The sequence below is a fragment of the Lutjanus erythropterus genome, chromosome 6 (assembly GCF_056507025.1).
Source record: "Lutjanus erythropterus isolate fLutEry1 chromosome 6, fLutEry1.hap2, whole genome shotgun sequence".
Lineage (NCBI taxonomy): Eukaryota > Metazoa > Chordata > Actinopteri > Lutjaniformes > Lutjanidae > Lutjanus > Lutjanus erythropterus.
The window spans coordinates 21,980,421-21,994,519 of record NC_139322.1 but is presented as its reverse complement, the minus strand read 5'-3'; the positions used below and the strand labels follow the sequence as shown (position 1 = coordinate 21,994,519).

Genomic DNA, 14,099 nt, shown 5'->3' with positions numbered 1-14,099 from the left:
TCCGGGGAGTAGACTTCCCTGCAGAGTTTAAGAGGGTAAAGCTGTTTATGTTGATAAGAAGTGATGCATCTGTCCGAGTGCGTAATGTCCATCACTGTTTGTTCCAGTGCCTGTGTTGTCTAAGTGGCGTATGTATTTCTATTTTGTGATTACAGAACACCAACCCCCCTTTCTGTTTTGATCCTGACGTTATCTGGCAGGTACAGTAATGAGTACTCACCTCCTAATCCCTCTATGAACTCACCATGAGCTACAAATATAAAGTATTTGTGCCTTCCGCCATTCCTACCATAAATTCTTCCTGGGTTGGAATGCAGCACAATCACGTACAGTAGTTCATGTTTCAGAGGTTTTGAGGTGCAGCTTTTCTTACATGTATTCCTATTTAACTGAATGTTGCTTTTGATATCACCCTCTGTGTTTTCTTTGGGTTTGCCTTGTTTCTCTTCCTCTGGGTGATGTTTTTTCTGTCTGTGCTCTGGAGCTGAAACAGATAGCAATCAGTTATTAAAGATAGAGTATAGCTTATGCTACAGAAATGAACATGAAGCAATGCAAATGACAGAATAGTATAGCCTGTGTGTGGGCTTTTTTTGCATTATGTGTGTGTGAGTGTTTGGGTTAAGGTGGAAGGATTCTCCTACATGCTTGAATGCCCCACCTTGACTTTTTTCTGTGTGTGTGTAGGTGTGTTATACATACCTCCGTGTTTGCTTGGTGTATGTGTGTGTGTGTGTGTTTAGGATGGCAGCACCGTGTGCTAGACAGGGCTGATGTCAGAAGATGTAATAGAGGTCAGATGCTTACATGTTGCCTGTGGTTTGTGCTGATGGCATCATGCAATCTGCTTCCATTTATTCAATTACCTTTCTCTTCTCTTCCAAGGTTTAGCATTTAACGTATGTCTGAATCCATGCAGCTAAACAACCTCAGGACTTGTCCATGACAGACCTTCCATTCCCTCATAAATACTGCACAGGAAACCTGCCTGTCCAGATATTTGCCCTGTTTCACCAGTGAGAAAGACATTAATCTAGATACAATATGTTATGGGGCTGTCTGTTAATATACAGAATTGCTGTTAGTGTTATTTTAGCCAAATACTTTTCAAAGTGACCCATTACAATTTTGCATAAGTTTAAAGGGACAGTTCACATAAAAATCAAAAATACATATTGTTCCTCTAGTGTGTAGAGCTATTTATCCATGCAAATTGTTTTTGTCTGAGTTGCAGAGTTTTGGAGATATCAGCCATGGAGATGTCACCTTTCTCTTGAATGTATTGGAACAAGATATTACTTCTCAAAGCTCTAAAAGCACACATTTGAAAAACTCAGCAGCATTGCCTTTTTACAGATATCATGACTTGGTTACCAAAGATAATCCACAGACATTGCTGTGAGCAGCTTCATGTGGGAACTATATTCTTTCTCCCAGTCTACACATGCCAACCACCTCATCTCATGAAATGAACGTGCATCTACTCATGGATGAGAGGCTTGTCCTTGTGACATCACAGGATGAAAAAACAATGAAAAAGACAAGCACATCAATATACACATTGGGTTGTGTGCTGGATCAGAAAAATTACTGAAGAGATAGATCTGCACACCAAAGAGCTCCTGTTTACAGCAATTATTTGTTTGACCTTTCAAGATCGAGGCTCATCCTCAGACTACTTGCAGTCATGCATCTACTCATGGACAAGAGGCTCATGCTCATGACAGCACAGGATGTAAACATTAAATGTGTCCTCCTTGGCAGGTGTAGTTTGATAGAAAGAAAATAGTACCTGAAACTGCGCATACGCAAGGTTTGTGGTTTATTTTGGGTAACTGGGTCATGATTTCCTGAAAGAGACTGATGAGTTTTTCAAAATCATTTCTTTGGGGCTTTGAGCACCATAAGCTGAGTGCCATCTAGTTCCATTATATTCGAGAGAAGACAGACATCTCTACGGCCAGTATCTTCAAAACTTTGCAACTCACACTAAAACAATTGAGATGGATAAATAGCATTACAGGTAAGAGGAAAAATATGTGTTTTTGATTTAGAGATGAACTTTTTCCCTTGAAGCTGCCAGCATGCTTCATCAAAACTGTTTGTTGGATGATAGAAGAGCTTTGGAAACCCCCTCCTCTCACACCTTTCCGATGTCCACATTGGGGAGGCCCGTGTCTAACAATTTTTCTAACTTTCCAAAACCAACAATCCAACATTCACTCACTTCACACTGTGATTGGCCAGTTGTGTGGAAGTGAGAGAGAAGCCAGAGTTTTAACTTCTCCCTTAGCTCTCTTACTACAATCTGTACACAGCTATTTATGTCACTTCTCATATGAGCAAACAAGTGCAGCACTATGAATTTCTTCCAAGTGAGATTCTCTGAAAATGTGCATTATTCGCCCCATTTTAAAAGATATCACCTCCCCCAGTCTCAATGACGGCCATTTTTTTGTGCTTTCCCCCTGATTGTACAGCTGGAATGTACCTTGGCCTGTGAAGTAATAAGAGGAAAAAAATAAGAAAAATAGCTCTTTTTCTTTTATTAATTTTAATTGTTGCAGTTCAGCTTATTTAATGAAGTAAATGCACTTGTATAATTCTTGCCTGGGCTGTAACCACATGGTTGAGTGCACTTACTATAAGTTGGAATAAAATGTTAGCTAAATAAATGTAATATAAAATTTCAGAGGAATAATTTGATAATGAAACAACAGTGAGACAGGTAAACCCTTATGAAAGTCCAGAGCCTAATATCCAACGTCTGATCTTTGCTGACTCCTTGCCTGCCTACTGTTGCTGGTGCAGGACACCAAGATCTCTTCCCTGGAGAGGAACATCAGAGACTTAGAGGATGAGGTCCAGATGTTAAAGACCAGCGGCCTGCTGCACCCTGACGACAGGCAGGATGAGCTCAAGCAGGTGGAGGTCTACAAGAGCCATTCTAAATTCATGAAGACTAAGGTAGAATGTCTCTGCACGCCACCGGAGACGACTTGACATTGCATGACCTGAGTGATGCGCGTTTGCCTTAAAATATAAATTACAACTGTGTGAGAACCTGTTATGTGCATGTTGCATGTGGAGAAATCTTAATGCCAAACTGCATGTCAGAGAAAAATGTGTCTTTTGGCTGCTTTATCGAGGCTCTTAGCCTCCCATGTTGCATGGATACCAAGAACTCCTACGCATGTGCAACATAATTTTATTTATTTTATATTTAGGATTTTCTTGTTTTTTCTTTATTTCCCGTGAAATGCTTGCGTACTGCTCTCCTATCTGTAACGGTTGACTGTTCTGAGGGAGCAAACTCAGGTCCTATCAGCTTACAGTGCACCGTGTCTGTTTACTGTCCTACCTTTAGCTGGCAGGAAGACCTTTCAAAAGGCCTGACTAAGAGTTCTACCTCAGGCTGTAGGCCAATACTGGTTTACTCAATGGGACACCAACTGTGCACAGACCGACATGTACACATTTGAATAGACACATGAGCATTAGGGATATTTAAAAGGAAATTCAAATTTAGACCGGTTATCTAGTCAACTAGTCACATATGTCCACACGTCCTTTACATTGGCATGGATGTTAGGCATTATATCCACTCGAGGGCGCCATTCAGAGTCAAAAGTTACCACAAAAAAGAAGAAGAGTCAAAAGTTTCTGACAAAAACAAGCATGGTCAAGCGGTGGGAGGTTATGATATTGTACCGGAGGCAGTGCTGTCGATGACACTGATCTGCGGCTATTCAGTACATTGCAGTCTGTAAACTATTGTTGCTACTGCTCTGTTTCACATGTATCTGTAAGCATTCAGAAAACATGCACCATTGTGGACAAAATGAGCACAGAGTGTGGATGCAGTTAACTGGCATTATGCATGAATAAAATATTAAGAATTTGTTTAACTGACTTGTAATTCTGGTGCCGAGCAGTGAGGGTAGCCATGTTTAATTGCCTACCAGACTAATCGCACACATCCCTAATGAACATAATGTACAGGAGCCATGTTAACAAAACATAGTTTCAGGTTTCATAGAGTTTCTAGCTGAGTGTCCATGATGGCTGAGGCCCATGAGTAGCGTTCCATGTGAAAAAGTTTCTCTTTGGTTCATTAATGGTGCTCTTTGAAAGGCCCATTTGTCATTGCATTGAGGAAGTTCCTGATGTAATCATAAAAGAGATGTTTTTATGAATGGGACCCTGACCGGTGAATGTGAGTTTACAACGACAGAGGAAGGAGCTCTCTCCTCACCCGCCCTGACCTGGGATGATATACATCACAGTGATGGCCCCGGCTCGCTCTCCCATGTCTCATCTAACACAGAAAGACACCACGCACACAGATATACACAGGCACATAGATTCATTCTATATCCTTGAAGTGTTTGGGGTTCTGCTCTTTCAGCAGTGGTGGCGACTGGTGTTGAGGTGAGACTGTGATAAGAAGAACCAGCGAGGACAGCATCCCTGTCCTCTCTGGTTTCCTCTCTCACTAGAAAGTGTCTTCTCAGAACATGAAAATTTGTTCAAGTGTGGTAAGTGGGTATTACAGCAGGTGAATTTATTTATCCAGATCGTAATTTCTAGCAAAACTTCACCAAGTGCAACAATCTGAGACCTCAGCTGTGTGGTTGAAGAGTGCAGGGTGTGGAGGAGTGTGGAGGAGCATGCAGCCGGCTGGGAAACTGTCTTAAAGTTTCCCAGCTGGCTGTGTGTCATAGTTTAGCGGTTTGCTGTCTTTCTTGTCTTTGTGTCTCTGTAGGAGCAGGCCTTGTACCCATGTGTGTCTTCCATCAGAACAGCTCCCACCTTCCTCCTCCCCACCCAGCAGCCCTGGATCACAGAACAAGCAGAAGTACCCCTCTCATTAGTGACTCTTCTCTCCCATTATTTCTCTCATTATTCTTCGGATTCCTCGCTCCTTATTTCTTCTATAAGGCTCTATCATTTCATCATATTATTTTTAGTCCACTCCCTACCCATTTCCTGACCTTCATTTTTCCCTGTCTTATTATCCTCTCACACATCTCAGCCCATTTGTGCTAGTAAAAAAAAAAAGAAAAAGAAAAACCCCTATGGTAAATTATTACCGAGATAAAACGTCAAAATTATGATATAAAAGTCATAATTATGACTTTTATGTCTTATTTGATCTAATTATGGCTTTTTAGCTCATACTTACTTTATATGGCATAATTTTGACTTTTTACCTCATAATTTTGAATTTTTATCTCATAATTCTAAGTTTCATATCTCATAATTATGTTTTTTTTAATCTCATATATTCAATATTTACGTCATAATTGTGACTTTTTATCTTTTAATTTCAGCTTCTTTTAATCTCATAATTATGACTTGCAATAGGGTTATTTTTTCTTTTACTGGTGAAATGGCCTCCATACTGCACACTTCTGATCATGTTTCACACAGTCTCTATTTGACTTCGGCTCACCATTTGGCCCCCCCGTCTCCTATTGTTCAGTCCCCTCTCGCGCTGTTCTCTTGGGTTGTTTTTTTCTTTCTGTGAGTGAAGGTTGATTGGCCAAGCTCTGGCCCAGTCAGAATCCCCCTGTTATGAGGTGAACCCTGCTCAAACAATTAGAGAAATCTTTCTTTCGAATCAGCTTTTGTGCATTTTTGGCACCAGTAGACAGATGACAATCTTGTGCACATAGCTAGCCTCAGCACAGAGACCTCCCTCTGTTCCCTCTGTTAGTGCATTTGATTTCCTTTGTGGCTTTCTGTCCTGTTCTGTATGGCCTTCCTTAAAACAATCTGTAATCTGTCAGCTATGTGAGTGTGATATTGTTTTCCATAACAGTGTCTGCCTGCATGTATTTGTCCTCCTCTGGCTGTTTGGCTTGGAGTAGAGCAGACAGTAGGCCTGGGACTCCCCTGAGTGAGGACCAATAATGTAGGGCTGGGTGATAATTCAATAGTGTGATGTATCATCTTGCAAAACAAATGGATCATGACACAGTTGACATATTTAGATATTATAGTTTACAATTTCAATTTTTTCATCTTTAAATGACTGATAAAATGTTCACTTTTAAGGGACAGTTCATACCAAAATCAAAAATACATATTTTTCTTCTGGCTTGTAATGCTGTTTATCCATCACTATTTATCCAGTGTTTTGGTGTGAGTTTTGGAGATATCAACCACAGAGATTTCCACCTTCTCTCAAATGTAATGTCACTCGGCTTGTGGTGCTGAAAGTGAAAAAAAAAAAAAAAAGATCTGTCAATTCAAGATCTATTCAAGATAAACCATAGACCTTGTTGCGAGCAGTGGATTAGTTGCACAGCAAACATTTTGACGTGTCATACTACATAGAAAATGCACAGGTGTATTAATGACTGCTGTATTCCTCTTAGGGGAGGTCCTTCTAATGTGTCTGGTTCACTGTCACTGTTACTGGGACACTTAATGGAACTGAGCCTTAATTACTGTTATAAAATCCACTTGTGTTTTTCCTGCGCTGACAAGTCAACATGTCTACTGTGCAACTAGTCTATTTCATGTTGGAACTACTTTCTTCCTGCAGTAGAATGTAGTGGAGCTACTTTCTTTCTACTAGAAAGAAAACAGTTCCTACATGAAACTGCTCACAATAAGATCTGTGGATTATCTTGACCAACCGGGTCATGATTTATGGAAAGAGGAGAGTTTGATGAATGATGAATTTTTCAAATTTACTTTTTGAGCATCACAAGCCGAGTGTCATTTAGTGCCACTATTTCTATGGCTAATATCACTGCATCTCTGCAACTCATACCAAAAGAATCTAGTTAGACAAATAACACTACAGGCCAGATGAAAAATATGTACTTTTGATTGTGGGGTGGGGATGATAAATATTTCTATTTTCTTTTTAAAACATTTTGTTTAAAGTTATTTTATTAAAATAATTTGACTAACTAGAATGAAAAAGTTACACTTTGTATTATGTGATTTTAAAAGCTGAGAGTGTTATCATACTATTAATTTTGTCCATATTGCCCCCTCCTATATTAAACAGCATGTTTCAGCCTCTTGCTGCATTTAAAGGAATGTGAGCTTTCAAAATGCTTGCTTGTTGTGAAAGTTCTGTTCATAGAGAACAAAGTGTGGGGAAAATGTGTACAACAAATTGGTGCGTTTTTGCAGGATGTGCACATATGGTTTGTGTGTGCATGTCTGTTTGCTTGAGAAAAAAGCAATTTTATTCTCACTTTGACAGGTTTTTGTTATCTGCAAGTATATCAGTTCACTCAGTGATGAATAAAAGGTTTTCATAACAGATTTCTGCTGATGTTTCTGTGATTTGGCAGATAGAGCAACTGAAGCAGGAGCTGAACAGGAAGGAGTCAGACATGCAGGCCCTGCAGACCAAACTAGAGACACTAACCAATCAGAACTCAGACTGCAAGCAACACATCGAGGTGCTGAAGGAGTCGCTCAGCGCCAAGGAGCAGCGTGCCAATACGCTGCAGACAGAGGTCAGTACACACTCACACATAGACAGACAGACATACAAACTCCACAGATGTACTAACACACACAATTACACCCACACGGATGCAACCACTCACCACGATGTGCCCGGAAAACACTTGTTAAAACAGGGATTAATAAGTGATCCCAATTTTGCGTGTATTTTTCCTGTCATACTCCTTTTCGTTGAAATTTGTGTTGTATAGGGGCAATTCTCTTCTTGCACATTGTAGTGTAATCAGTTTTATGAGCTGCATGCTTGCTTACTTCCTGTCAACCCTATAGTAATGTTACCTTTGTCAACAAACTTATTTTTGTTCCTTACATTAGTTGATTCACTTTTCATAGTCAGCTTGGTACATATTGTTAATAGTATTTATTACTGTTTGTTTTGCATATAGTATACTTTTTGATAATAACCTCAGTGTTTTAGATAACCAGTAGCAATGTTAGCTAGCTAAATAGCTCATTGTTATCTTAATTCAAACTCAGCAGAAACAAAATAAAACTCTTGGCTCGTCTTTCCACTGTTCCAACAGTCGCCAGCTCTTGTTTGGTTGAAATAAACCCTTAATTTGTGGCATTAGATGTGAAAATATCTGGAGTGAGACTGAAGTCAGACATCAGAGGGGCAGAGTGGAGAAACAGCGTGCAAAGCCAGAATATTTTCTCATCTAATGTACTGAATTTAACTTTTGGTGATTGTTGGAGCATTGACAAAATGAGTAAAGAGTTTTTTGGTGAGTTTTATTTTGTTTCTGTCAAGTTTTAATGGAGAGAAAAAATGCTAGCTAGCTAACACTGCAACAGTTATCTAAGACACTCAGGCAATTATCAAAATGCTCAAAAACACTAAACACAAAACAAATGGTAAATACTATTAACAATATACATCATATTACACCGTGCAGGTAAAGAATAAAGAGAATTATCTGTTTGGCTAACACTGGGACATTTACAGTGACAATGATCAGTGTGTGCTGATCTTGGAAAAATAGCCTTTATGACTTGCTTGCATGCACAGACACTACTGAGATGACACAGATCATCACAAACACACACGTGCATGAACATCAGATGTAAAACATTGGTTCTCAGATACAAAACATCAAAGATCTAAAAGAAACTGTGCAAGTAATCCTGTCTTTTTCTGCCTTGGTTTTGTTCTCTTTCTGTTTCTCGATGGACGCTGAGGTGGGTGGATAAACTGTCTACGCGTGTGGCTGCTTTAGTCCACCAGTGGGCTTGTACGTGTGGGCGGGTCAGTCAGTCAGAAGGCTGGAGAAAGCTGGCAGCTTTTTCATCTTCATCTTTGAAGTTTCTAAACTCTGTGGTTCTAATGATTTTATCACTGCTGTTAGGGATGGAGGCGGGCTGTATGTAGAGCGATGGAGGTGTGTATGTGTGTGAGGTTGTGTGGGGGGGCGGAGAGCATTTAGCATTTTTCTCCATCACTCTCTAGACTTGGAACTGATACTTTAGATCTCTTTGTGTTAGGCAGTTGAGAGCGGCCTGCTAACTATGTCCACTCATCATTACAGGAAGCAATTTGGGCCAAAATTAGGCCTAATTGTCCATACATGTGCAAGGAATTTTGGCCCTCGCAGTTAGCTGAATACATCATACTTAAAGGAATTGGTTTTCAGTGGGTGGTTTTGTGTGTGTAGATGTTTTTGTTTGTGCGTCCCACTAAAATGGCATGTGAAGAAATGTGTGTGTGTGTGTGCGTGTGTCCATTAGCACAAACGTTATGGTGAGACCAGGAGAATTTGCAATTTTCACATCTCTTTGGTTCTAACCACCAACGGCTTACTAATATCTTCTAACTACATTTATGTGCAGCTGAGGTCAACCATCAGCCATGATGCACTGTAACATCACACGACTAAGGTTTGTTAACATTATTTTGGCTGGCATACAGCCAATGTCAGTTTTAAAGTGGACAAGACATTACATGTGGACACAGCACAGTATTCGGACGTCTATTAGTATTTCCCATACATAGGCTTTACTTGGGCAGGCTGCCCACGTATTTCAACGACTGCCCAAGTATATTTGGTGACCCATATTAGCATTTTTTAATTCTATTTTTTTGTTTGTTTAAGACAATGATGCCATCTATTATTGACTAACTAGTGGACAATCTGTCCTCGCTCTACACCTCCTGTACCTGTTTGTTCTGTTACCGTGAGAGGGGTCTACTGACAATTGCACATGTTCTGCAGAAAAATACAGAGTCTCCTGTTTAAAGTAGGCCTAGTTAAGTCATTGTTTTGCAAAAGCTTGTGAGTGCCTCTGGCTGGTACCGAAGTCCATGTTGTTTTGGATCATTTTTGATAGGCTTCATCATTAACAACAAGCCTCCTCCACGGGCGGCTCACCTGCTGTTGTAAAAATGTACTTGCTGGTAGTTGTGCTTTTTGGTCCACTTCGTGAAACACCCTGTTGATGAAGAAATTCAACAGAGCAGACACAGACTGCACAGGGAGAGAGAAACAAAAAGAGGCGGGGTGTGTGCAGCAGGAGGTCAGAGGTGTAGTTGTGTGGGTGAGGAAAAGAGAAGTTAAGGGAAAAGTAAGCTGAGCAGATTAAAGTAGTTTGTGAGTAAACACTAAAATAGGGCTGTGGATTAATTCGAATTAATATAGTGAAATAAGAAATAATAAGCAATAACTAGAAATAGGGTAATGTATTCTATCAAATATCGAGCCAGACTCAAGCCAAAAATTTGACGACTTGATATCCAAGTTGACAAAATCAAAAAAAGACTTGTGACTCGACTTGGACTTTAACACCAATGACTGGTGACTTCACTTGGACTTGACTTGAAAATGCTTGATTCCTTTCTCCAAGCCCCAAGAATAAAAAGTATGTTATTTAAAAAGTGTGAATCAATAAATTTCCCATCATTTTGTGAATCAACCTAAAGTAACATTATTCATCCTCAGCAAGTTGATGTTAGCTAATGTTAGCTTAACAGCTAAGTAACTTTGTAGATGAATAAAACTAGAAACTCAGTCACTTAATGAATGTTTAGAATTCAAAACTCAAAGTTTAGGACTTGGGACTTGCCCTGGGACCTGGGCAAAACAATGACTTGGTCCCACCTCTGGACATTAATAACCCAAGGCTTGTTAGATGTTGAATCACTCATCATTCAATCACTAATATAGCTGCTTCCTGTTATGCTATATTATAACATGTTATAAGGTATCTTGACATCCTAAAAAGGAAATATAGAAACTGAACAGAATTTATACATCCTTATACAGGGTGTCAGGGTGTCAGTGTACAGGACACACATACATATACACTAGTTTGTGCATAATTAGTGGTGGGTGTGAGCAGAGGCCGCACAGTATGATATTACGATACGTGACACTTAAGTCATATGAAAATAAAATATGATTTAATCGCAATTTTAAACATTTTTTAATAAGAAGTGTGATACCATTACAATATACTGTGATGTGTTGCCACGTTTTCAACTGCAAGTTTTGTCCCCAATGGAAAAGTTTGTCAGCCTCTGTTTTATCTAATAAGATTTTCAGTTCATTTATCTTACTTGAATAATTTTTATTGCATCAAAATAGGAATGTCAAGTAGGTACACAAACCAATTATTCCTGCTGATCGTGACCTCTGCTGACCTTACCAGAAAAAATAGCGGACTAAAGAAATAAATCATTTTATTATTCTAGTACCAACAAGAGGAATTTGTAATTATAATAGATCAATACTTTGCACCCATGTATTGATAAAATAATGTAATGCAAAATATCTCTACACTATGCTGTATTAATTTCTCCCCTAACCCCTGTGTATAATACATGAATATTATACTATTAAAAACATTGTTCTTTTTGATGCACACTATAAGTTTAGTTGCTTGAGCCAGTAAATGTCTCTGCCAAAGCTGAAATGAAAATGATGCCCTTAAATGAGCAGGTGGTGCATGTGTATCTGTGTCTGTTAATATAATATGTACAGTCTGTACATTTATGCTTTCACATGTGGGTGCATGACAAGGGAATTATGTATGATTGACTGTAATGCTCATGACACTGGGCACATCACTGTACTCTGTAGCCCGTCTTCTTCTGCAGTTCTCATAGGCTACTGCAGCGACCTGTAATCAGATCTGACAGTCTTGATCACCACACACAGGCACACACAGGCACACACAGGCACACACACACGTGCACACACACACACACACACACTCACACACAAACACATACGCTGTCAGTGCTGATTGCTGGACTCTCATCTCCGGTCTCGAGTAGTTTTTTCCTGCTATTGAAGTGGCATTTTCCCCCGTTTAGGAAGGGCTAGGGTTTCCCAGACAAAGTGGCCAAACCAGAGGATGAGTACGGATATTGAGTGTTCTTGAGGCCAGTCGTGGCCCTGCATTCCTTTACTGTCTGTCAGTCATTTAGTGAGAATTCAGCCATTCTCACAGGATCTTCCTCCTCTCCTCATTCCCTCCATCCACTTATATTATTACTTCATATCTTCTCAGCAGTTTGTTCCTACATGTCAATTAAAAGTCCACAAGAGCCCATGATTTCCTACACTCTTAAAAATAAAGGTGCTAACTTGAACCATAAAGGGTTCTTTGGCTTGTTCTATAAACAGACACTATGGTAGAACCATCTGTGAAAGGTTTCTCCCAGAACCCCCTATGGGAGGTTATACAGAGAACCCTTCTATGGTGTAATGGGTCTACCCAGAACCCCTTTTCCACCAAAATAGCTATGGTTCTTGAACTGGTTCCATTAAAAGAACCTTGGTATGATCTAGTGACCTTGAGTGGAACCATTGTAATCAAGGATGCCATCAACAGAGAGCATAGAACCTGTATAATATGACAAGATATTTGCTACTATTTTTATTTTTTGTTCTAGCTGGGAACCTTCTTTTAAGGTACGAAACCAATTTATTTTTGGTGAAAGTGCTCCAAACAGTGCTTGAATGGGAACTGGACCTGTTCCACGTTGTTAGAAAATGTCTACCTGAAGGGTTCCACCTTTTCAGGGTGCAAAGCACACATCCAGTGTATTCTACTGAAAACCTTTTTATATTCCAACAGTTTTATCAAGAACCCACCAACACAGGGGTTCTACCAAGAACCCTTTTATGTTATGGCACAAAAAACTCAGCAATCCTTGAAGGACTCTGTCATGGTTCATCAGTGTTCTTTGGATGAAATGGGCTCCTAATGGAACCCTTAGTCTTCCAAGGAACCCTTGACAAACCCTTTGTTCAAAAAAGGGTTTTTCATAAACAAACAATTAGTTCAAATAGTTCTAGGTAGAACCTCAGCCCTTCAAGAAGACCCCTTTTGGAACCGATATTTTTTAGAGTGTACTGCTCGGACTACTGGGCCATCATACCCATCCCCACAAACATGTTTGTGAGTGTGTGTGTCAGGTGGGTCTCGTCATGAATGACAGTGATTGGGTACAGTGGTCCACTCCCCCAGAGGAGCAGCCTCGTCTCACAGACACTCGTCTCTAAAAGCAATTCACATCAGGATGGGACTGAGAAGAGACCAGTCCCTGAACAGAGCAGGCACTGTGAGCGAGGGAATGAGAAAATGGAGGTGTATTTATTTGTCAGTCAAAGTTAAGGACAGCTTCTAAATGGGCGTGATTGAATATGTCTCTAGATAACTGGAAAATGTGGAAAATAATGAGTGTGCGCTTGTGTGCTTGAGCGTTGTGAGTCTGTGGAAACTTAACCCTTTAATACAGTACGTGTATGTGTCTTTTCTGCCCCGATCAGGACAATGCAGGGTTGTAACTATACTCCAGCAGATCAGGTAACCTATCAGAGACCTTCCTGCATATTTAACCAGCCAGTGACAAAGGAACAGGCCAAAACCCCAATGGAAAATAGGGCTTGCATGTGCTTTGGCTTTGTTTAGTTTAGAGAACATAGTTTTGAATATTAACATTGCAGAGAGGCGCGTGAGCCGGTTTATTTGATTCAGCTGTTGCTAGTCACACATTGGTTACTGTGATGACAAGCTAAGGTGCACAACCAGTCAGATTTATTTACTCTACATGGTCAAAACAGATTTTTTGGAGGTTTCTCTGATCTGGTTTGAGATTTCAGGACAAAGTGACATTCCTTCAAATTTTATTGACTCAGCATGACGACATTTCTCCGTTCAGCAGAGGTCTGAACTGAAGCGTGACGTTCACTGCCCAAGAGGAGATGGGTTTAACAGTGCAACTGAATAGCGTTTGCCTTCACTGATAGCCTACAGAGATGTGTGGTTCAGGTGGATTCAGCTCAACTTACAAGAAAATGTAATGGCTTCGGCCAGGCAAGTCAAGTAACAAAGCAGCATTTCAAGTATGTTCAAGTATTAGTTAACAGTAAAGTCAGTTCAGTGTATGGTGGTTTTATGTAGATATTTTTGCACAGGTTATTAATATGATACAGAAACACTGCATGCAACAGTCCATCTTCTCCTCCCCTTTCTCTCAAAAAACACACACTGGGTCGCCAGAATTGTTCTGGGCATCCCAGCAACAAGTACATCCAGTGATCATGTGTTCAGCTCAGCCAGTTGCTGCCGCTTGCATGTCAAAATAGCTGAACTGTGGA

The 14,099-nt window shown here is 40.1% G+C and overlaps 1 protein-coding gene across 1 annotated transcript in view; it reads left to right on the top strand.

Annotated features, from left to right (window-relative positions):
• Nucleotides 1-14,099, top strand: part of LOC146325264 (ERC protein 2-like) — a 232,680-nt gene that overhangs the window by 28,701 nt on the left and 189,880 nt on the right. Inside the window, exons 5-8 of the mRNA XM_084721167.1 lie at nt 156-200; nt 2,812-2,967; nt 4,766-4,858; nt 7,320-7,487. Coding sequence (XP_084577293.1) covers nt 156-200; nt 2,812-2,967; nt 4,766-4,858; nt 7,320-7,487 — 462 coding nt within the window. The remainder of the gene's footprint in view (nt 1-155; nt 201-2,811; nt 2,968-4,765; nt 4,859-7,319; nt 7,488-14,099) is intronic.